The 24,286-nt window shown below is 43.0% G+C and overlaps 1 protein-coding gene across 1 annotated transcript in view; it reads left to right on the forward strand.

Annotated features, from left to right (window-relative positions):
• GUCA1C (guanylate cyclase activator 1C) overlaps positions 1-22,837 on the forward strand; it is a 38,238-nt gene extending 15,401 nt beyond the window's left edge. The window contains exons 2-4 of the mRNA XM_035115883.1: positions 19,053-19,202; positions 20,875-20,962; positions 22,707-22,837. Of these exons, the coding sequence (XP_034971774.1) occupies positions 19,053-19,202; positions 20,875-20,962; positions 22,707-22,837 (369 nt within the window). The remainder of the gene's footprint in view (positions 1-19,052; positions 19,203-20,874; positions 20,963-22,706) is intronic.
• The last annotated feature ends 1,449 nt before the right edge of the window (positions 22,838-24,286 follow it).

Consider the following 24,286-nt stretch of genomic DNA (forward strand, 5'->3'; position numbering starts at 1 on the left):
GCCTTTTCCTGTCCCTAGTAAATCCCTTCAGGGCTTTTTGTAGGCTGCTGCCCAAAGGGTCCCAAGCAGTGGTACTCCTGCCTGCACACCCATTAGGTGGGCACAATAGGGAATTCCACACCAGTGGAGAGATGTTGGCATCATTTTGTGGGTGGAGGCTAGCAAAGACTGGTGGGCTGGGCAAAGGGACACCTCAACTCAACCCAAACTTCCTGCAGCCCAGTGCAAAGGGGCTTTGCATTGCAGCCAGAGTGTTCAGGGCATTTCCTATAGGTTACATATCTCAGTAATCTTTACAACAGTTCCAAGGTCCATGCGGCTGTCCATCTCATCAGAAAATGAGAAGTGAATGAAGTGATGGAGGACTCCCGTGCCATGCAGAAACATAATTTTGCAATAATTTAAATTGTGTGGGAAGCCTCCACGAATGCAGGAAGATCCCCGCTTCAGAAGTCACCCTTCAGCTCAGTGATGGAATTGCAATTTCAGGGCAGAACTAGCATGTTTATCACCACATCTCCCCATTACCTAGGGTTGCCATATTTCAAAAAGTAAAAACCAGGACACCCCGGCACCCACCAGCAAAATGTGGAATTTGCTGTTTAGAGGAACACTGTCTATTATCTTTCCCACATCACAGATGGAGGGCTGAAGATGAGAGAATAGCAGCATGTCAAAAGTAAGCTAGGAAGTTCATGACTATAGTGAGACTTGACCAGGAGACTTCCTTTTTAAAAAATTTTCAACACATTTTGCCACCTATAACTAAGACTGCAATCATATCTCCACCTACCGAGGAGTAAGCTGTTTTGAACTCAGTGGGACTTATTTCTGAGTAGACATGTACTGGATAGCACTGTAAGGTACATAATTATCCATTGCAGTTTAATACCCTTTCCTAGACCTAGAAGGAACCAGTTTCAGATCACTGCATAGATGAAAAGGAAACTGAAATACACAATAAACATTAATTTAGAAACTGTTATGTAGCACTCACAGAAACCAGAAAGCCATCTTAACAGAACACTTTCGAGTAACAATGCTTTCTCTATTTATTTCAATTAGCTTTCTGTTGTTTTGCTGCTTGAAGTCACTCTGGGGCAATTTCTGCTTAAATTACCTGCTGATTCCAATTAGAGGTGTTTAGCATGCTATTAAATGCCATGTACAGCTCATAAGCTGCACTGCCTACCACAAATAACAAGAGCAATAACAACTTTCTATGCTATCTTTTCTTCATATGGCTAACTTCACATGTACTAACACTTTGGGGCAATAAGGAAAGTTAAGTTGAAATTGATACTTGTGAAATTACAAACTTGCAGCTCCAGTATTTGCATAGTGTTTTTACTCTTATTAACAATTATAAGAGCAAACACACATTCAACAAAGGGTTTTCCCGGTTTATAATATTCAGATTGTGCTGAACCGTGTGCAGTATGTGTTAATACATTCAACACATTGCTACGGTAGTTCTTCTATTTTAGCCATGATGATTGGGGCTGATAGTTGTGTTCCAAAACATCTGAAGGGCATCAGGTTAACAAAGGCCAGGAAGGCTAAGGTTCGTATTTCACGTAAAGGGTTTGACCAGTCCAACATCAAAGGTTTATTCCATTGTATTCATTTTCTGCCATATTTCATCCATATGGTAATTGCCCTGAAACCCTCTGTTCTTTCTAGGCTATGGTTAAAATTCAGTCCCAAGGACCCCTCCAGACTAGTGTTTTGTGTTGTTGTGGTTTTTTGTTTTGGCAAGTCTATTCTGCAACATGGAAATAAGCATTAATGGTGGATTTATACAGGACAATCTACATATCATTGCATTTTCATAGTCCTGCAATGCTTCCACAGTGTCACCATATTATTACCGCCTGGAGGGGCACTTTGGCAATACAGTGTGACAAAAGCAGGAGGGGGGGAAACAATCGGAACATTTGTGGTTATAAAAAGTTACAGGATTTCAGCTGGAGGTTACAGGGCCTGCACTAATTCGAAATGAAGCAAAATGTCCTCTCTGAAACTCTGACAAGTGGTAGAGAAATCTTTAAAATAAGATAATGTAGAAATTATCGTATTTCATCCCTTGCCATTCTTCTCCTTTCGGCAAACTTCTATTCCTATCACTTTATATCCAGTGTCAAGGAAAGCTTCACCTAGGGAATTTCCACCTCTCCTTAGCTGTTGTTGTTGTTGTTTAGTCGTTTAGTCGTGTCCGACTCTTTGTGACCCCATGGACCATAGCACGCCAGGCACTCCTGTCTTGCACTGCCTCCCGCAGTTTGGTCAAACTCATGTTCGTAGCTTCAAGAACACTGTCCAACCATATTGTCCTCTGACGTCCCCTTCTCCTTGTGCCCTCAATCTTTCCCAACATCAGGGTCTTTTCCAAGGATTCTTCTCTTCTCATGAGGTGGCCAAAGTATTGGAGCCTCAGCTTCACGATCTGTCCTTCCAGGGAGCACTCAGGGCTGATTTCCTTAAGAATGGATAGGTTTGATCTTCTTGCAGTCCATGGGACTCTCAAGAGTCTCCTCCAGCACCACAATTCAAAAGCATCAATTCTTCGGCGATCAGCCTTCTTTATGGTCCAGCTCTCACTTCCATACATCACTACTGGGAAAACCATAGCTTTAACTATACGGACCTTTGTCGGCAAGGTGATGTCTCTGCTTTTTAAGATGCTGTCTAGGTTTGTCATTGCTTTTCTCCCAAGAAGCAGGCGTCTTTTAATTTCGTGACTGCTGTCACCATCTGCAGTGATCAAGGAGCCCAAGAAGGTGAAATCTCTCACTGCCTCCATTTCTTCCCCTTCTATTTGCCAGGAGGTGATGGGACCAGTGGCCATGATCTTGGTTTTTTTGATGTTGAGCTTCAGACCATATTTTGCGCTCTCCTCTTTCACCTCCTTAGCTGTACAGGTATATGATTCCTGCTGGAAAATGGGATGGCAACTATATTGGCTATTTCCTTGTCCCTTCTTCTTGTGTTTAACTGCATACATGCCCAGGGACAGAGAGCTACTGGTGCTCTGTTGTCTCGGTAGAGAAAGAGAAAAGAATATGAGCCACGGGGAAAATAACTATTCTTGCTTTTTGAGGCTTATGCAAAAGGAAATACAATCCCTAGGGGGTACTCCAATATACAGCTATGTTACAGGTTGTTTTTCCCTTTCTATTGATTTAAATACTGTATGTCTGCATTTATTAGAAAACTTTCTGCAGAGTCTGCACACAGAAGCCACTTGGTGTTTCTATTTCTGATTAGTTGTTATAGTTTAGATTTTGTGATGTTTCTTTTCTCCTTTGTTGAATTTTTGATTGGCTAGATTTGTTATGTAACTTCAGAAAATAACAAAAAGTAATAATAATAATAATAATAATAATAATAATAATAATAATAATGCAGTTCCTGCAGTGGTGCAGCTGAGGCTGGAGCTCAGAGCTAGAGTCTGTGGGAGCTAGAGTCTGTGGCCCTACAGCCCCCATCCTCTGAAAAAAAAAATACCACCAGATTTTAGTGACAGCAGCAAACAAGTCCAGCATCAGCACTTGAGCCAACATGGGCATGCCAACTGACCCTAGTCACCACAGCATCCTCTCTTTCTATTCTTAAAAAAATTATAATCCAGGACTGCTGGCCGGTTAGGTAAATGGTGACAAGAGGCTTTGAAAATAATTATATTTTCCTGCAGCATAATAATGCTTCTTGACAAATACCATATATTCCGGAGTATAAGACAACTGGGTGTATAAGATGACCCCCAACTTTTCCAGTTAAAATATAGAGTTTGGGATATACTCACTGTATAAGAAATATGACCCGGCGTATAAGACGACCCCCGACTTTGGAGAAGATTTTCCTGGGTTTAAAAGTAGTCTTATACGCAGGAATGTAAAGTAATGTGCCTAGCATCAGGGCAGCAGAAGCAAACACCATTTTATTTCTTTAGTCATGACTGTGCTTGAACGGAGTTTAAAATGTGATGCTGAATACGCTCAGAGTTTTGTTTTAAAAAAATCAGGGGTGGCAAGCTGTTTTTTTGTTTTGTTTTGTTTTTGCTTTCACTAATCAGGACTGTAGAAACCTCTGTAAACACTGGAATAGCGAGAGAAATGTTAATTGTCTGCTACACAACGGTGAATACACATGGTGATCTAAAGGGCCTTTCTCATATGAGGGTCTAAAACTACCCAGCTGCACCATTGAGTTTATGTGCTTAAATCAACTTTCCCCACCCCACTTGGTGATCTTCAGATGTGGGTGGTTGGTCTTGCTGGCTCTGGCTGATGGGAATCATAGTCCAAAACATCAGGAGGGCACCAGGCTAGGAAGCATTATTTAAATAAAAGATATAGTCTGAACTGAGTAGGAAGTGACAAGCTTCAAGGGGCAGAAGGGAAAATCTAGCCTAGTGTTTTCTTTGCAAATTTGCTTTGGATCAAGAAGGGGAGACTTAGCATCAACAAACACTGAATGAATCAAACTGCTGCCCAACTCCACCACACCCCTTGGAGAACTTTTGTAGGAGTTGCCATGCCTCTCTGTAGCTGCAGCCCATGTCTGCAATCAGCCTCCATGTGTTAACATAAGTCTTCTAAATGAAGATATTTATCGCAGTTGGCATCTGTACTGGATTTGAATCGATTTTATGTCCGTGCTGTTGGTTTTAAATGGTATATATGGGCAATCGAACCATGCAGATCGTACTCAGAAGCAGTTTGTCTGAGACTGCAATCTTACGCACCCCTACCTGGAAGTAAGTTCCACTGAAATGGATAAGACCATGATGTTAGCGACACAGGGGCTGTTCACGTTGTGCTGTCCATATATACAAGGAGTCTGCCACATGTTCAGCTGTTTGTGTAAATGTACACCCTGGTGTACACCCAGTACACCTAGCTGGTGTACACCCAGTACACCTAGATTGGACTTCTCCAAAATGTGGACTAAAGAATCAGTGATGGCCAACTTGGAAAGCTTTAAAAGAGTATTAGAGGGCATAAGGCTAACAGTGGCTACTAACCCTAATGGTTCTGTTCTACCAACACTATCAGAGGCAGTATGTTTGTGAATGCCTGTTGCTGGGAATCACAAGTGAGGGGACTGCTGTTGTGCTCAGGTCCTGCTTTCAGGCTTCCCATAGGCATCTGGTTGGCCACTGTGAGAACAGGATGCTGGTCTAGATTGGCCATTGGCCAGATCCACTAGGCTCTTCATATGTTCTTACATGCGCTGGTGCACACATGCAGGAGATACCCATGTATGATCACAGGAAGTGCTCTACACATCAAATGAAGACTACAGAATGCAATTACCAGATGGTATTTGGCATTACAGCTATATCAGTTTCACATTAAGTGTAGAAAAGGAAATGAACATAAAAAGGTGCATTATGTTTCCAGGTATGGAACAAACATATTGGAAACCGTGGCACTTCTTTAAAGGGGATGAGCAGGATTTGGCAGTGTGATCATTTAGTTGTACAATAATCAATCCTTCTCAACAGGGAATTCTGGGAACTGTAGCTTCATGAGAGGATCAGGAGTCTTCTAACAACTCTCAGCACCCATAATAAACTACAGTTTGCAGGATTTTTTGTGGGAAGCCACGGCTGTTTAAAGTGGTATGATACTACTTTAAATGTATAGAGATGGGACCTTTGTCAGAGTGGGCTCAGTAACCTTTACAATGGCTTAACTGGATTATGTATGGGATCAGTTCAGTGTGAACCCTTCAGGTCTTTTCCTGGTCTGAAGTTTTGCTCTATTGATGCATTAGTTTTATTTTAGCGTCAGGGTTGTTGGCCACTATGGATTGTCCTCAGTCAAGACTTAGATAGGTAGATAGAAGCATTCTTTCTTTTGTTTCTTCCTGGTGGTTTCAATTCATTTATCCACCACACTGTATGATCTGGCTCTATATCAGCAAGTTGCTGAAGCATTAGCTGGCTCTGTAGGCTGACAGAAAGATGCAATCTCTCCTGAAAGAGAGCCAGGAAGCCAAGGAGGCACCAAGGACAGGACACAGCAGGGAACAGTTTTACAAGATTGGGGTGGGTGTTCAGGTAGGTTGGGATACCAACCCTCTCCCTGAAACAACTAGTGTCAATAAGGAAGAAGAGCAAGAAGAAAAATGGTTGTTTTGTTTTTTTCCTAAAACCCACCTAAAATTACCAAATCTAGGGGGACCTGGAGAGGGCTCAATAAAATGTTTGAGGGCCAAATATGTTGGCCACCCCTGTGCTACAGCTGTGGCTGATGGGAGTTGTAGTCCCAAGCAGCTGGAGGGCACCAGGTAGATGAAGGCTACTGAACACAACATGCTTCCTTCCCCCAGATACCACTTCTGATCCTTTTCTACCTCCTCCCAGTCACATTCTGATCTGTCTTCTCCTTTGCACCCACCTTTTGATACTCTTCTTCTTTTCTCCTCACTCCAACATGATGATGAGAATAAATTGGAGATCTGCACGGGCACAGGTCTGCAGTGTGTCTGTGAGCTTTTTATAGCAAACCACCATGCAGGCCTTCAATCTGTGCACAGATGACTACGTAGAAGAGGTTTGGGGTGGTACCTGCTGCCACCACCCCGATCTTCACCACTTTTCAAGGTTTTGCCTGCACAGGGGCCTGTACATAGATACCCAAACCTCTAAATTCCGTGTGCTCTATCTGTGGTGTCCATTTTTGCAGGGTACAGGTTATGTTTTCAAACCCTAAACATCTAAGGATGGATGCTCACCTCCTTGTATCTTTGGATCTTGAAACTATAGCTACATATTCACCATACATTTAAAATACATTTCTCCCCCCAAAAAAGAATCATGGGAACAGCAACACTTGCTCTGGGAGTGGTGAGCTACAGTTCCCAGGATTCTTTGGGGAGAAATAATATGCTTTAATTGTATGATATGTGCATAGCCTATGTCTCTATGGATTCATAGGCTATTGAAGACAAAGAGACAGATTGAAGACAGAGGACTTATACGTTCTGTCATAGTACGGAAGATGAGAACAACTGCTCATCTAGTTCTTTTTTTTAATAATGTATTTATTAAAGATTTTCTCAAACAACAAAACATACAAAAATACCAAACACACAAAGAAGATTACAAAACATAAAAAAGAATACAAAAAGAATACAAAAAAGAAAAAAATGCAAAAATGCAAAAAACAAAAATTCTAACTATAACCCTTATTTCCAATCTATTGACTTCCTCATTCCACCTCCTTCTGCGATTCTTTACATGTTCTCCGTAGTAAACTCTAAATCTTATATAAATTCTACTTATTACTTTAACTATACCTTAATTCTTTAATCTTTTATATCTTATCCTTTTATATTCTATCTAGATCTTACTTCTTAATTTAATTGCCCTTAACTTCTACCAATACTTATTTCACACCATTGTATTATCTACAACTTCTATTTTATCTCCCTCACTTCCACTAATTCTAATCTATTATACATTTATTCTTTAAATAAATTTTAAATTTCTTCCAATCTTCTTCCACTGCTACTTCACTCCGATCCCGAAGTCCCTCCCTTCCCCGAAAAACATTTCCCTGGGTGTCCCGACCAGTCCCTTAATACAATCCAGTTTCAGACCTTTTTAATCCATCCATCAATTAAAAACCAATAGATCTTTCATCCCACACCAACTCTCTTCCACTCCAACCCATGCTGCTCTCCCACCCTCCCATTCTGTTGTACAAATTCTTCAACACATCTCCTGCGCCTCTCATTTTTTGCACCTTCCATCCCCACAACTTGTCCATTGCATGGATGGTGCTCCCTTTCTGCTCATCTAGTTCTAATTCAGTCTGTCCCATCTCTTTACACCAGTGTCCTAGCTAAGGCCCTGCTAGAGGATATGATTCCATTCATAGTCAATTTCTCTCCTAAACAGGTGATGACATATGGGCACTGATCTTCCCTATGTCCAATTTATCATCCATCGTTTACCGTCTGTGTTAACACTTCAAACTACCATTTCTCCAGGATATTTGAAGCTACCACAGACACTGCTAAAAGGCATTTCACTACCTGCCCAATGCAGGTTGTTCTCTGCTAACTTCAGTGAGGTCAAGGAGTACCTCACCTTTGTCTGATGTATTTATTTTATTTAAGGCCCTTCTTCTAAGCCACCTTTCCAAATCTAAACATCTTCCCAAAACAGAATTCAAATTATCATTTAAAAAGGCTGTGTAAAACATTGAGGTTCGCAATTAAAATACGAGCAGTAAAACCATTTCATTTCACGCCAGCTACTGCATCGTAACCCCAGTTCACAACTACTGAAGGTCTACAGAAAAGCATGTTCCAGGCAAACTGAGGTTCTTGCATCCCAGCTCTCATGAGACTCCTCAGCTGGCTAGACTATGCCTTTAGTCTGGCTCTTTGTGAGCCAGGCCACCATTTCTGGAGCTCATTTTCCAGCAGTATTAGGAAGAAAAGAAGGCTTTTCACCCAAATACATCTTTGTGTTTATAGTGGAAACAGAGAGACTTCAGTTAAATTTCACATAGTACTGTATGTTCAATTTCCCTTTCGTTCTCATCCTTTGGTATATGTTTGTTGGGGGCACTTAATAATACTCAAGTGTACAATCTTCAGCACATTTAAATGCTATCAGAAACATTGGCATTAAAAGGCACATCTTTAACAGCACATTTGCCCAGCATTGTTTGCAATTAAAAATAACAATAATAACAATGCGGTTTTGTAATTTGGCAACAAAGCTAGATGCCCAGAGTCTTGCCATATCTAGGAATTGCAATCCTGTGGAATTTTTATATTCATTCCGATAATCTCATTTTTCAAATAAATTTGGTAATGAAAGGTGAGATTACTTTTTCTAAGCTGTCGGAATCCAGCCCTTGGCCAGACCTGATATTAACCTCTTCCCACTATCTTGCTGATGCTTCTTAAGAAGTGTTTTAAAAGGCAGAGGGGTTGGCTTAGTGGTCTAAGCTTTTGGTTAGAAATGCCCAGACTGCCTGGAAGACTGACAGGTTTATAAGCTTCATGAAGCTGTGACTTAGCTTTTCATCCTTTCACTGTAGATAAATGATATACGCTGCGATAATGGAGATCATTTAAAAAACAGTAGCCCTGCTGGGGTTTTTTAAGCAAGGTAACTGGGATGGCCAGAATTCTACTACAATACGCAGTCTATTTAATGATTATTTATTCTAGGGCTGCACTTAATATATGCTGGTTCCAATGTTAGCACATTTTTAGACTTGTTTTAACTTATATTAATCTATATTTTTATATTGTTCTCATCCACCCTAGGATCTTATGGTGAAGAGTGGGTAATAATAATAATAATAATAATAATAATAATAATAATAATAATAAACTTTTAATTAGTACTATTATATGTAGCTGATCAGAGTAGTAAACCGGCTGAACATTTGCATTCCAGGGAACACCTTTTTTGTTCCCTGGATGCTACCTAACCTATTTGTAGTGCTCATTTGAACCTTCTCCTTTCCTCCCAGAACCCTCAGCATCATTTGCCCACACTGTGATTTAATCTTGATTGTGGATTTGGTTTTATGAGCACCTGTGACTTTATCACATGTGGTTTCATGACATCAAATAACATCATGTGAGATCACAAGAGCCAACACCAGGTCCTGATGAGTCAGAGGACCATGAACAGGATTTGAGGGCAGTGCTAATCCATCGCTTGCCCATGTGGGCATATGGGAAGAAATAAGCGCTGTATCTAAAACAGGCATGAAGACTCTTTGGCCCTCCAAATGTTGCTGACCTGTCATGGACTGGCCAGATGCAGAGGTGTGGTGGGAGGCACCAGCTGGGGAACCCCCCAAAGGAACCTCCAGGAGAAGAAGGCTCAGAGCCAGGGGATTGGTGGTGGGAAGACGATGAGTGGTCAGAGGGAGAAGACTGGGAGGAGGATGAATTGGCAGCAGAAGATGCAACAGGGCTTAGTGAGCAGGAATAAGTTGGGGCAGAGAGCAGTCCTGATTCAGAGGCTGGAGAGGAGGTGGGGCAGGAGACAGAGTTGATACAGGCTGCTGAAGAATCCAAGGAGTCTCCCCTTCCTGGTGCGACCAGCTCCCCTTCCATCCTGGTCTCAGAACCCGAAGAGGTATGAAGAGATCAGAGCAAAGAGAGACAAGACAAAGGAGCCTCAGGTTGCTGGGGGAGGAATCTTAGAGAGCGGTGGGAAGGCAGAGACTTTCAGTCCTCACAACTGCCTCACTGGGGCAAGACCTACTGGAAAGAGTTGCTGTGATTACTAGGCCTGCACTGTCTTGGTTTCTTTGAATAAAGAGTTAATTTCACTGACACCGAGTGTTTTGCTGCGGACCTGCTCCGGACTGCAGCTCCTGACAACTACAACTTCCATCATCCCTAGTCATTGAGCCAAGCTTTCTGGGAGTTGTTGTTCAGCAGTTGGAGAGTCAAAGGTTCCCCACACCTGATCTCAAGAAAAACATCTCAAGATTCTTAAGCTCTGAGCAAGCAATTCTTTCTTTACAGGTGGGTATGGACTTTTATCTTATAAAACCTGAAGGCAAGAGCCTAAGGAGATCCTGTTCTGGTCTTTCCTGCCCCACCGCCCCCCTGCAGTGCTAAGAGCAGCTGTGAGTGGGCTGTTTACATTAGGGCCATGGGAAGAACCCCTTTCCCCACAAAAAAAATCACACCCGTCTTCTAAGCAGTCTCAGTGGGATCGCCTGTGCTGTGTATCAGTTTCGGTTAGGCCACCAGAAGGGAAAGAACTGCAGTTTGAACTGGGGATTATCAACCCTACTCTAAATATAAAAGGATAACAGCCTTGTTAAGCTTCCAGTGCTTGTTACCTAACCCTTGCATAATCTTCTAATCTCACATGTCCCATTTTGGTTTTTTTTATGGGCACAACTGCCTCTGAAGGCTGTGAAGAAGGACAGTGGGCTTTGAAGGACCGTGGCTGCAAGTAGTGGGGTTGTTCCTACCCAATTTTACATCCATTTTACAAGGGTTTCTTTCTACAAAAATCCCACTGATGGTCACAGAATGTGCACCCGAATGTGGCAGGGAAAGCGGTAGCTCTTTCTGGGATTGTCCTTTATACACACATCCTATGACATGTAGCATCCAATCCCAAGACCGTACATATTCCATGATGCTGCAGTCCTACTGCAGAAATGCACAACTAGCACAAGGTGCAAATATCTCGCCATCCTGGGAAGCTAGAAAAGGAAAGTTGATGCCTTCTTCCTCTTGCATGAAGAATTCTCCAACATAGACACCTCCTCTCTGCATATCTCCAAGCCCCCTGTATATGGATTGGATCATCCCTCGAGTTTTTAGCCCTCAAAGATGTAACAATAAGCTTGGAAGTCTATGGGCAATACTTGATGGAAGATCAGGATTCCATTCGGATGGCATGAAAGCCTTCTGAGCATATGGACATGTTGTTGCCACCTAGTGGTCAAAAGGCAGAATTTGGAGTTTCTGTCAGAATTCTGTAGTGACAGATTTGTTTGACTTTGTACTGTGGGCTTATCCACACTTCTACTCTCCTGCTGCTTCCCCAAATGGGGGAAACCATTGCCATTTGTTCTGATGCGGGCTTTCCCTTGGAAAGGAGCGAGTCAAGGGGGAAACTGCTTGACCCTATGCTTTTTAGGCACACCACAAGCAGAAGTGTGGATAAGCCCTGTGCCCCAAAATTATGATGTCTTTCTCTCTCCTTGTCATTCTCCATCAGGCTAGGGCTGATGGGAGCTGTAGTCTAAAAACATCTGGAAGGCGCCAGATTGGGGAAGGCTAGGGCAGCCTCTTGCCTGAAGGTTCCTGGAATGGAAGCCCCAGAAGAGGTCTCAGAGCATGGAAGGGATTGTTATCTTCATGAAACCACAACTGTAGAAATTCTCTGAACAGAGAACGTTGAATCAGATACAGTGGTACCTCTGGTTATGAATTCGTTCCGGAGGTCCGTTCTTAACCTGAAACCGTTCTTAACCTGAGGTACCAGTTTAGCTAATGGGGCCTCCCGCTCCCGCTGCGCCACTGGCGTGCAATTTCTTTTCTCATCCTGAGGTAAAGTTCTTAACCTGAGGTACTACTTCCGGGTTAGCGGAGTCTGTAACCCGAAGTGTTTGTAACCCGAGGTACCACTGTATAAAGATCTGGTGCTCAGGTATGTGCTTCAGGCCCTGCCCACTTATCTGCACATATTCTTCCCCTCCTCCTTTCTGTGTTTGCAATAACCATAGTTTGCCTCGGGCTCCCAACCATAGTTTCAAACCATGCTCCGAGATTGAGAAAAAAAAATGAATGGTATAAGACTGAGCTGCTTGTTTGTTTGTTACATGATTAAGGTCCTCTTGGACAAGCATACATCGTATTAGGAATTATTGTACTTCAAATGACTCCATTTTCTTTTCCTAATGTTTCTGTGATTATCTGCAACTTTTTTCTCCATTTTGGCACATCTGGGTGTTTATATAGGATGTTTTGATGCCATTTTACTATATGCCATTGGATGTCATGTTACCATACATGTCTAATAAAGTTTGGTAGTCTGTTTTCAAGGGTTGAGTTTTTTTCTCTTTTCTGGTCACTTTTTTGGTCTTCAAATTCGTGTACTGATGCATGCTTTCTGGCCCAGTGAGATCACCTTCCTCTCCTTAAATGTAATTATATAAAAGATAGACTTATATAGTGCACTTTTATAAATACCGACAAATCACCAGTAATGTCCTTCATGAATTTGGCTGAACCTCCTATTTAGCCAGGTATGTTAATAGCCTTGTAAGCCTAGGGCTTGCCGATCAGAAGGTTGGCGGTTCAATTCCCTGCGACGGGGTGAGCTCCCGTTGCTCGGTCCCAGCTCATGCCAACCTAGCACTTCGAAAGCATGTCAAAGTGCAAGTAGATAAATAGGTACCGCTCCGGCGGGAAGGTAAACAGCAGGCAGAGGGCCTTCTCGGTAGTGGCACCCTGTGGAATGCCCTCCCACTAGAGGTCAAAGAGAACAATTACCAGACCTTTAGAAGGCATCTCAAGGCAGCCCTGTTTAGGGAAGCTTTTAATGTTTGATGGATTTCTGTATTTTAGAATTTCTGTTTTTTTGGAAGCCGCCCAGAGTGGCTGGGGGAACCCGGCCAGATGGGCGGGGTATAAATAATAAATTATTATTATTATTATTATTATTATTATTATTATTATTATTATTATTATTCCATGCGCTGCTCTGGTTTCACCAGAAGCAGCTCAGTCATGCTGGCCACATGACCCGGAAAAACTGTCTGCGGACAAACGTCAGATCCCTCGGCCAGTAAAGCGAGATGAGCGTCGCAACCCCAGAGTCGTTCGAGACTGGACTTAACTGTCAGGGGTAATTTACCTTTTAAAGCACCAAATACTCTTTTTTTTACAATTACTGCACTGAAAATAGGTAGTTATAATTTGAATATACAGTTGTGAGATTCTGGAGAACTAATTTGTTTCAATGCCTTTGTCCAGAACCAGGTTTATCAGACTAATGAAGGAGGGCCAGGAAGGTTTGGAAGGCTATATAAAATGGGGGACATCCAGCATAGTGTAGGCCAGGAGCCACTTGTGCAATGCAGTTTTGGCTTCATCTCTCCACCGCCCCGCCCCCCCCAGCCCTCTCACACTGGCAGAATTGCTAATGATTGTTGGGGGCCTCCAATTTTGAGGTTGAGGGGTTGCTACAAAGAGGAGAGCAGAAATCCCATTTCACAAGTTGGTGGACAGCATTGGGAGTCATCCTATGTATCGATAAACTTGTTGACATGCTACAGCTTAACGATCTTAGCAGAAAACTGCGAGTAATTATTCTCCAGGAAGAAATTGTTCAGCACCGTTTCCCATGTTTACCTATATCTATAGGGACAGACTTAATAGAACCTCAAAGATGTGGAGAAACCCTCAAACACACCTTTTCATTATAGTGAACTGAGCGGAAACATAGCGGAACCCAAATTATTCACATTTTTGTGGGTTTTTTTTATTTAAACCAAGAGGTGGCTTCCTTTTTTACATATCAAGAAGTGCTATTTGTTTTTGTCCATACTTTGAATTGTCCAATCCTGCACTAGTGCTCAGTGACAAATGAATTCTTTCCCCCATCTAACCCCTGCCCTTTTCTGTTTGGGCATTTATTCATTTCCAGCAATTTCTTGTTTGTTTTTGTCATGATGCTGGGTAATGACAAGAGTTGTTGCAAGTGTTGAGGTACAACTCAGCTTCGAACTGAAGACTGGTGGGGCTGAATGGGGAGAAGGCATATAGAGAAAGGAACCTCCAAGCTTCCTAGACTGCCCCTTTAACCTCTGTAACCTTCCCCAGGGATGGGCTTTGGTAACATGGCAAGCTGAACGAGAGTAAAATTTGGTGCCCTCCCTAATATTTCTTATTTTCACAATAATTCCTTTCAGTAGTTGCTTTTTATGGATTTCAGTAGATACACATATAAAAATAGGTTTAATAATAATACTAATATTTTGCGCTCCCTCAGCTTGGCACCCTGTGGGGGGGTGCACGGCCCTAAATCTCTCAGCTGTCTTCTCTCAGGTGTTGGACTGATACTCTCGGGGGTGGGGGGGGGCATCCACTTCTTTCCCCCCTTTGGTTTCTAGGCACAGGTTCAAGGGCGTACCCACCATGCGGCAAGTTAGGGCAGCTGCCCTACTCTAGAAGCAGGGCTGGTGGGCAGAGGCGGAGCACAGCCCGGCGGAGCGCGAGTTCGCCATTCCCGCCGCACCGCGCCGCACCCTCCCTCCAGCTCCCCGGCGCGCCCTCAGGCAAGGCCAAGCGCGGCGGGGAACCAGGGAGCGCGGCGCGGTGGGCGGGAACGCCGAACTCGCGCTCCGCTGGGCTGGGCTCCGCCTCCGCCCACCAGCCCTGCTGCTAGGGAGGGGCACAGCCCGGCGGAGCGCGAGTTCGCCGTTCCCGCCCGCCGCGCTGCGCCCTCCCTCCAGCTCCCCGTCGCGCCCTCTGGCAAGGCCAAGCGTGGCGGGGAACCAGAGAGCGCGGCGCGGCGGGCAGGAACGCTGAACTCGCGCTCCGCTGGGCTGGGCTCCGCCTCCGCCCACCAGCCCTGCTGCTAGGGAGGGGCACAGCCCGGCGGAGCGCGAGTTCGCCGTTACCGCCCACCGCGCTGCGCCCTCCCTCCAGCTCCCCGTCGCGCCCTCTGGCAAGGCCAAGCGCGGCGGGGAACCAGAGAGCGCGGCGCGGCGGGCAGGAACGCTGAACTCGCGCTCCGCTGGGCTGGGCTCCGCCTCCGCCCACCAGCCCTGCTGCTAGGGAGGGGCACAGCCCGGCGGAGCGCGAGTTCGCTGTTCCCGCCCACTTTGTGGCCCCTCCCCTTCCATGCCTTGGCCCCTCCCCTTGCCCCCCCCCTAGTTTTGATCCTGGGTACGCCCATGCACAGGTTAATGATTTCTAGGCATAGGCCCAAGTAGGGGTCTGTTTGGGGTTTTTGTCCTGATCCTTTCCCTGGGGAAACCCGCTGTTTACCACTGAACTGGAACAAACATCAATCAGGTTCCAAGTCTAAAGGGCTGTGACACAGAAAATTAAGCTAGCTTGTTTTCTCCTGCTCCAGAGGATAGGACCCAAACCAATGGGTTCAAATTAAAAGGAAGGATATTCTGACTAAATCTCAGGAAGTGGAATGTTAGTGGAATGGATTCCCTTGGAAGGTAGTGAACTTTTCCCTTTTTAAGCAGAAGTTGGATGGTGATCTGTCATGGATGCTTTAGGTGAAATTCCTGTATTGCAGAGGGTTGGACTAGATCTTCATGGGTTCTTCCAACTCTACAATTCTATGATTTTATGTGGCACAAATGGAATGAAGGGCTTGCTGATCTCATTTCTTATTCCACCCTTCTTCATCACCCCCTTGGGTTGAGGAAATATCTTTGTGTGTGTCTCCTGCTGAGAACAACAGGCATCCTCTTTAGATAGAACTAGGATCCACTTTATCACACTTGTATTTCCTTTAATAAATTCAGCTTTCTTATTTTCCAAACAGAGAGTCTAAGTGAGATTGCATCCATAAATAAAGTGTGCTCCTCCAGCAGAGATTCAGTGTTCAGTTCAGGCTTCTGCTGATGCATCCAAATTCCATCAGTAACAGCATCCTGTTTTGTTATGTAACATCTTACTAGTTTGGGCGCCTATTTTATGCCTCATTGTAGTGAAATTAGACACTTGTTCTGTCAACCCATCAAGGCGGCAGCGGGACACAGGTCTCATCCCTATGACTTTCCAGAGTTCCCCTGACACACGTGTTTTATTTTGGAAAGGGGAATTAAGTGTGAAAAGTGTACACAAAAGCAGGCCCTCTGTGCTGTGAGGAACCTTGGTCAAATGGAGTTCCCAGAAGTGTAGAGAGCAGAGGCTGGGAGGCAAAGTTGGCTGGTGTATGAAAGTTGCAGTAGGCTGGTGAATGTGGCTTCACTGCCCACTCCATGTGAACATATGAAGAAGGTTCCTCCAGAAATGAGAGAAACCTAAAGCAAAACTATATGGGGTCTGTGCTGAATGTAAACATCCTTCCTGGTCTTCTGAATCACTTAGTTCATTCAGCATAGCTTTTGAGCCCAAAATCAGCTGCCATCAAACATTTTGAAAAGAAATGAATCTGTCTTTAATAAGGATGGGTTTCATAGAATCGTTGAGTTGAAAGGGACCCCAAGGCTCATCTATAGTCTAACCCCCCTGCAATGCAGGAATCTCAACTAGATCATCCATGACAGATGGCCAGCCAACCTCTGCTTAAAAAACTCCAAGTCAATGCCATGCCATCTAGACTGTGTCACCTATGATGGACCCTGTCAACTGTGTGGACTGCTGAGGAGAATGTGTGGAAGGAAGTAGCAATGCATTGGAACTGTGGTGATCAACAGGGCTGAATCAAGCGCCCCACGTGGATGTACTGTCTAAGAAAGGTCTGCAGGTGGTCATAACATAAAGGCAAGGGTAGAGTCCACAGCAAAGTACACTGTCACTCACACAAATAATCCATAGGAAGCTACAGTGTTGCTTTACTTACTGCTTATCTGTTTTTAATGCTTATCACTTCTTTCCAATCATACTGCAACAATGACACGTGAGAGATTTGTAACTGTTTGTTGTTGGGGGGTTTTATTGTTCAGCAATTCACAAAATAAGAAAGAAGGCAATTGCTCAGTGAATGGAAAAGCGAGCAATGTATTTTAAACTGATATACTGGAGCAGTGATTTAACCCAGAATTTCAAGATCAGAAATAGGAAACCTGCCCTGCCTCCGTCCCCCAAATGTTGTTGGAACTTTGTTAGACCAATGGTCAGGGATGGTGGCTGAAAATGGTATCTCTGTGTCTGGATCCTCCACTACCATCCATTAGTAAAATCTCATTCAGCATACCACAGGGTGGAAGTTGTAGTTCAACAACATCTGGAGACATAGTCTGATCTAGATGGCATAGCCTGCTGGCCCCATCTGCCTTTTATTCTTTGTGGAACATGCTGCTCAAAGACATGAGTGAGATATCCAGTCCACACAAAACAGATGCTTTGGCATTTACTCACTTTCAGCCCTCTTAAAAATGCTGTTTCTTTTTGGCGTGATGATGTAACTGTTTCAAGCACTGGGGTGCGACTCAGCTGGTATTGAAGAATGATAGGGTGAGGAGATTCTCTGTCTGAAACTCTGGAGAACTGCTAGGCAATCCTGAGCTAGATGTACCAATGGTTTGCCTGCACCGTTGCAGGTAGTGCTGACCCAGGACACCAGCATAGGTCAGCCTAGGGTGAACACCTGGAATGGTGGAAAGCCAGGGACATGCTATGTCCACCACCCAGATGCCCCCCTGGACTCAGGCATGGGCACAACCCCTCGCAGGGAGGCACCTTCCTGTGTTCCATTCATATTGCCCACTGTGCATTCAGAGAGAGAGAGAGAGAGGGAGGGAGGGAGAGAGAGTGTCATAAAGCTATGTGGGGTAATCTTGCCCTCACTGCCAATGCATTCAATGGCCATGCCCCCTTGCCATCTGTGTGTCTGGATTCTCTGGAAAGCATGATGTACACACATAGCTCCTGATTGAGCCATGATCCCCTCTCCACGTAGGGCATCTCTACGTGCACCAAACATAAAAGCATATAGATCTTTTTCTCATGCACACCAAACACATGGGTGGGGGCAAGGCTTGACATGTGGCCTTGTGATACACAGCCACACCCATTAAGATATGTGTGCTCCCAACCTCTGCATAACAAGGTGAGGAAACACTGGTTGGTGACATCAGGACACAGGCTAAGGGACTTGACACAGGGCTGCCAATTTTGCAATGAACAGCTCTACTCCACGCAGTGGCATTTCTGCAGTTCATCTTTTTTTCTTTTTCAGACTCTATGGACACTCTGAAGCAGTAGTACAGAGAGAGAAATAATCCTTTATAAAATAAAAAAAATCAATGCAAATAAATAAAACAGAACTTTCTTTTTTTTAAAAAAGTCACAAAATATTGCAGGCATGGGGAAGATGCAGGAAATAGCATCGCTCATCGACAATGCCATCAGAAACTACATTTGACATGACGATGGCGATAGCAACAACTGTTTTTTTCCCTCGAAAATAAATGTTAATTCTTGGGGACAAAATATTGCAGTGTGATTGTTTAGGAAATGTGGTATCCCTCCAGTAGAACTGCCAGGTATCCGACTCCCAACAAATGAGTAACAATAGTGCATTTCTTGTGTGAAAAACCAATTGCCTATGAAGTCTCCAAGAACAAAAGTTTGATTGTTTATACAAGAAATAATCACTGAAGAGGAAAAGAGAGTATCTTAATGTCACCAGTAAGGACATGCCCTTATGTGTTAAAGCTTTTCTGTATGAACAGATATATTCACATTTTTTGAATGCCCTGGGGGGAATTTCAGTGTAAGATGCTATCAGTTAAGCTTGTATTCTCTTTGTAGCAGACCAGCCACTTATTAACATTATTGCCAGAATAAATTAAGGGATATACATGCTACAAACTGATCTTTCTTTCCTTCTTTAGGATGGGTTTATCGACTTCTTGGAATTTATAGCTGCAATAAATCTGGTTATACGAGGAAAAATTGACCAAAAATTGAAATGGTATTTTAAACTCTATGACGCTGATGGGAATGGAACTATTGACAAAAAAGAACTCTTAAGCATATTCACGGTAAGGGAATGGTATATGTTAGCATATATTTGCCATGAAGCGTTTTGTGGGAAATCAATTATTTAAACCTATTGATGTTTTGGCTGTAGTTCACTGCCTGTTTCAGTCATTATCTGGCTAGACGGTCACTCACGGCTTCTCTTTTGTTCCAGAAATCAATGGGAAAGGGGAACATGGGTCTGCAATGAGATCTCCCTGTCCCCAATGTGGTGAAAGAGAGGGAATTATACGAGGCTGGTGCCGGAACCTGGCATCCTTGGGTAGCTGTCAAGGCCCACTGCTGATACCCAAGCTAGGTGCCTCTGAACAAAGGTTCTGAACTGGCACTCTCAGCAGATCCATGTGGTTGGATTTAGTTTCCCACAATGGCCCTTCCTTAGCATGTCCCTGTATCAGCCTTCCCCAGCCTGGAGCCTACAACTCCCAACAGCCCCAGCCAGAACTGGGGCATTGTGAAAATGTCATAAGTACATTAAACTGAAAAAAGAGCTCCCTTCCACTTTTCCCTTCCATAAATTCTGATAAGTACATGAAGATTAGAGTGTAAAATGAGCCGCTGGATCAAGCCAATGACTCATCTTGTTCAGCATCCTGTTCTCACAGTGGCCGACCACATGTCTGTGGGAAGTCTAAGAGCTGGACAAGAGCAGCAGTGTTTGAAACTCTAGGGGCATTTTGCAACAGGGAATTTCATTAGCGCGAGCAGTTTCGGAGCTCTGGGAGCAGTACTGCATGTAAGATTTCAGAAAGAAGAAAAAACTGCAGAGGGGAAGGAAAGAAGGACCGTTTTTTGCCTCCCCACTTCCAGCTATCCTCTGAAGACTGGAGAAGAGTCCATCTTAAGAATATTAGGGGGTGGGCAGGGCAAGGAGTAGACCAGGAGAAAAATGAACATAATACTTTAGCTGCAGTTCATTCATTCTCAGCTTTGTATTCTTGTTATAAAAAAGCGTGCCTAGACATTCCGTTATTGAGCCCATAACCTAGGTTTAAGGTGCCATTTAGCTCCTAGCTTTCATATCTCTGTTTCTAACACTGATGCACAACAGTAGTGAAGATAGATAATAGTCAGTATGGCTATTAGCGTAAAGCCTGTTTTCCTGTGCAATGTGAGAAATACCTACTGTATAAATTTTTATGATGCTTAGGATTGTGTGTGTGTGTGTGTGTGTGTGCAGTGCTTTTTTCATACCCCTAAACTTTTTGTGAATCTAAGTTTGGCCTCATTAAGGGGCAGTATTTCAATGAGTAGGAAAATGAGAGTACCCCTAAACATTTTTTAATAGAAAAAAGCACTGTACATATGTATATATGTAAATGATGAGAAAAGTTGCTTAAGCTTCCACACCATGTACATACATATAAAATAATCCTTACTTTAAATGACATGGAATATTCTGAAAGAACAGATTCTCCAGGGCAGGATAAAAATGTAGCTGAGTTTAAGAATAATCACGTGTCCCGACAGGATCTTCAATGATATGCTAATTGGATCTATAATACTTTAGGTTCTGTTATATTAATTTAATTTACAATCCTCATTACTGAAGATTTCCTGGAGATTATGCCTGCTCCTGCCACCCACCCCTGCCTCAGATGCTGAGCGAACCAGCAGCCATAAATTCTATTCACATTATGACCTGCTGACATGTTTGCATTTTCATCCCTTCAGGCCATTCAAGCTATCAATGGCAACCAAGAATTAACTCCAGAAGAATTCACAAACATGGTATTCCAGAAGATAGATGTTAACAATGACGGTAAGATTATGTAATTTTTCAAGCGTGGGTCCAGTTTGGGGCAGCCAACCTCTCAATCACTTGGCGTCATGATGACAGCTGTGTCAGCAATTGGGTACAGTATATAAGCATTGTGAACCTCTTTCAGGACCCTGGTGGGTGGGTGGGTCATGTTTTGTAGTGTTAATGTAACTTCTGTTATTTTCTATAATTAAAACCAAGCTAAAGATTTATTTTGCGTTCTCTTAATTATGCACAGAACGTGTAGTCTCCTCAGCATGCTTTCTGCAGCGCAGCTACTCAGTTTAAACTTCATAACAGTGTAGGTGTTTCATGTCTGCTTTGGATCTAAGCCAAGTCTGACGCTGGCCTGCACTTTGCCTGCTACATCACACTAGTTCTTTCCATTCCACCTTATCTCTGCATGTGCAGCGCAGGATTCAGAAATGCATTAAATGCTCTTACCAAATCACCTGCACTGTACAAAGCAAAAGGAGTATCTGATGCAGTGGCTTTAGTATACCTGAAGGAGCGCCTCCACCTCCATCGTTCTGAGGTCCAGCACCAAGGGCCTTCTGGCGGTTCCCTCATTGCGAGAAGCCAAGTTGCAGGGAACTAGACAGAGGGCCTTCTCGGTAGTGGCGCCCGCCCTGTGGAACGCCCTCCCATCAGATGTCAAAGAGAAAAACAACTACCAGACTTTTAGAAGACATCTGAAGGCAGCCCTGTTTAGGGAGGCTTTTAATGTTTAATAGATCACTGTGTTTTATTTTTCTGTTGGAAGCCGCCCAGAGTGGCAGGGGAAACCCAGCCAGATGGGTGGGGTATAAATAATAAATTATTATTATTATAGTAAAAACATGCATTAAGGGGGATTTTAAAATACTACGTGGCAATGCAATGCAAATGGATTTTGATATTGTCATTTCATTATTCTTGTAGTCGCTCCAGCTGGTGATTATTGATGGAGTAAAAGCATGTTACTGTTATATTTAACATGTCTACTTTTAAAAAACTTTTATTTTTAAAAGGTGTACAATGCAATATAGACAATGGGCTTTTTATGCAACTCATATAATCAATTTATTTAACTAATTCTACACTCTAATATTAGAAATATCTGAAATTTAAAACCAGCCATTTCTCTTATTGACTTTTATGGGCAGCAAGGCTATTAAGTGAGCTTATCTTAAACCAAGAGAGTTAAGGTGATACTAGATGTAAGTTCTTTATAAATCATTTGCTGAACAGCAACTTAAATGCAATTCTAATTAAGCGGTATATAAATCGTCAAAACAAAAACAGAATTAAGATGACCTGAGTCTGTTTAATATGTTATGATGGGGAGGTAAGCCAAATCAAGGAGAACATCATAGATTCCCCAAAAGAAGCCAGGAGATTTGGAAGACAAGTGAGAATTCTATTAAACAGCTTAGCTTGACTAAACTTTGGTTCCTAGATTTGAATTGATAAGCATCTCCGACAACATAATAGCATTTTTTAAAACAACTGGGATATGCTGGTCTTGACCAGTTTCATTATGTAGTGCAGACATGCCCTTAAACTCGTGCATTGTCTTTGCCAAGTCCTATGAGAGCTTTAAAATGTTCCAGTAGCGTTTAATAATATTTTTCCTAAATTTGAGAGTTTCCTGCTCCATTGAAGAGCTTAGGGGTTAAAAGGTATGGTATTTTGAAATAGTTCTGATGATCTATAATTACCTATGTATATTCCTAAACACTTATGGTTTTTTTTTTTATTCAAGGGGAATTGAGTTTAGAAGAGTTCATCAACGGAGTGGAAAGCGATGAAAATCTCCTGGAAATGATTTCAAAGAGCTTTGACCTTTCCAATGTACTGAAAATTATACAAAGTGGGCGAAGACACAGCGTCTGAGACTTTTCATAACATAAATGGACCTTGTGACAAGGAACCTATTAAATTTCAGCACTGACTTTTACATTCCCCATCCACTGTTCAGGATACAAGAAGCTCCATGAGGAATTGTCACTTCAGCTCCATCTGTCATCTATTTTCCACGTTTTTCCTTCCCAGTGGATGTGGCAGCCACTGTGAGAGCACAACATTTGTCTACATGCATCACAAAAGCTATTTAGTGCAGCAAAAACAGACACAGTCTCTCATTGCTTGTAATGGGGGAATTAGCAAAACAGAGGAAGAAGAAAAACCGGACATTTCCAGAAGATCCTGTGCTGATAAAATGCTCCTTTTAAGTACTGGTTGTTTAACTTGAAATTTACAACGTGGTGATAAACCACTCGATAGGATTGGCTTCCTTCTAGATCAATTAAGGATGAAGCATGGTTTGCATTAACTTAACATTTGCACTAATCAGTGCTTAAAATAGGAATGGATTATCTGGGAAACACCTCAATCAGCTTATGACTCCAAAGATAAATATCCACTTATGGAAGCTGCTTACCACTTTGGTATTATTATTACATCTGTAAGTTAATGTGACTTAGGGCTTTGATGTTTCAACAGTTTTGCCTTTTTCTTTTCTTTTTACCTTTATGATGCAGTTAGAAAAAAGGATTAACCTTTTTAGAGAAGCTTTACATTTGTCATGGAGTGACACCATTTTGGGGAAATAATTAAAACTTCAAAGCTTCAAAAACACTGGCTTCAGTGATCCAAGATTAATTCCATGACTTTAAAAGAGAATTTATGCCTATTTGATTCAACAGAAAGCCAGTTCACACAATTCCCACACCCTACAGTTTATTTTTTTAAAATACACAAGCTTAATACTCTTAATAATTAATGAGAAACAGTTGATCACTCTGGGAGGGATGTATACATAAGGAGTTGCTTTGCTTACAACATCCCCTGTTCTTATTTGAGAGTCCTAAATGGGTTTCACCTGCCTCAAAGTCACCTTTGGAAATGGCAAAAATGCCTTTTGGACCACTTTCTCAGTTTGGAAGATCTCCCATCTCAGTCCTATCTCAGTTCATTGGCATCTGCTGACCTTAACTGCCGGTACTATTCTAAACTTCCACCTCCCCTTCATTTTTGTGCTTGCAATGTTTGATTATGGGTTGTTTTTCTCCTGTCACAGTATATCCTGGCCTCCAATCCAATAGCTTGATGTGACTTAGCTTGTTTCCTCATTCTAGCTTTCTAGTAATACAACAGAGATCTTTACCACCCCATGTAGGGAGCTTGATGTCATTCTTTAGTTGTGGAACGTGCATAGAACTCATGCCAGTGCATGTCATCTACACAGCCCAGCAGGAACCACTGCAGGTTGAAGTTCAGGCATAAGCTTGGGGCTTTGCAGTGCTGAAAGCAGGGATGGAAGCAAAACTTCTCCATTTATTC

This window comes from Zootoca vivipara, chromosome 4, assembly GCF_963506605.1.
Source record: "Zootoca vivipara chromosome 4, rZooViv1.1, whole genome shotgun sequence".
In the NCBI taxonomy this organism is placed as follows: Eukaryota; Metazoa; Chordata; class Lepidosauria; order Squamata; family Lacertidae; genus Zootoca; species Zootoca vivipara.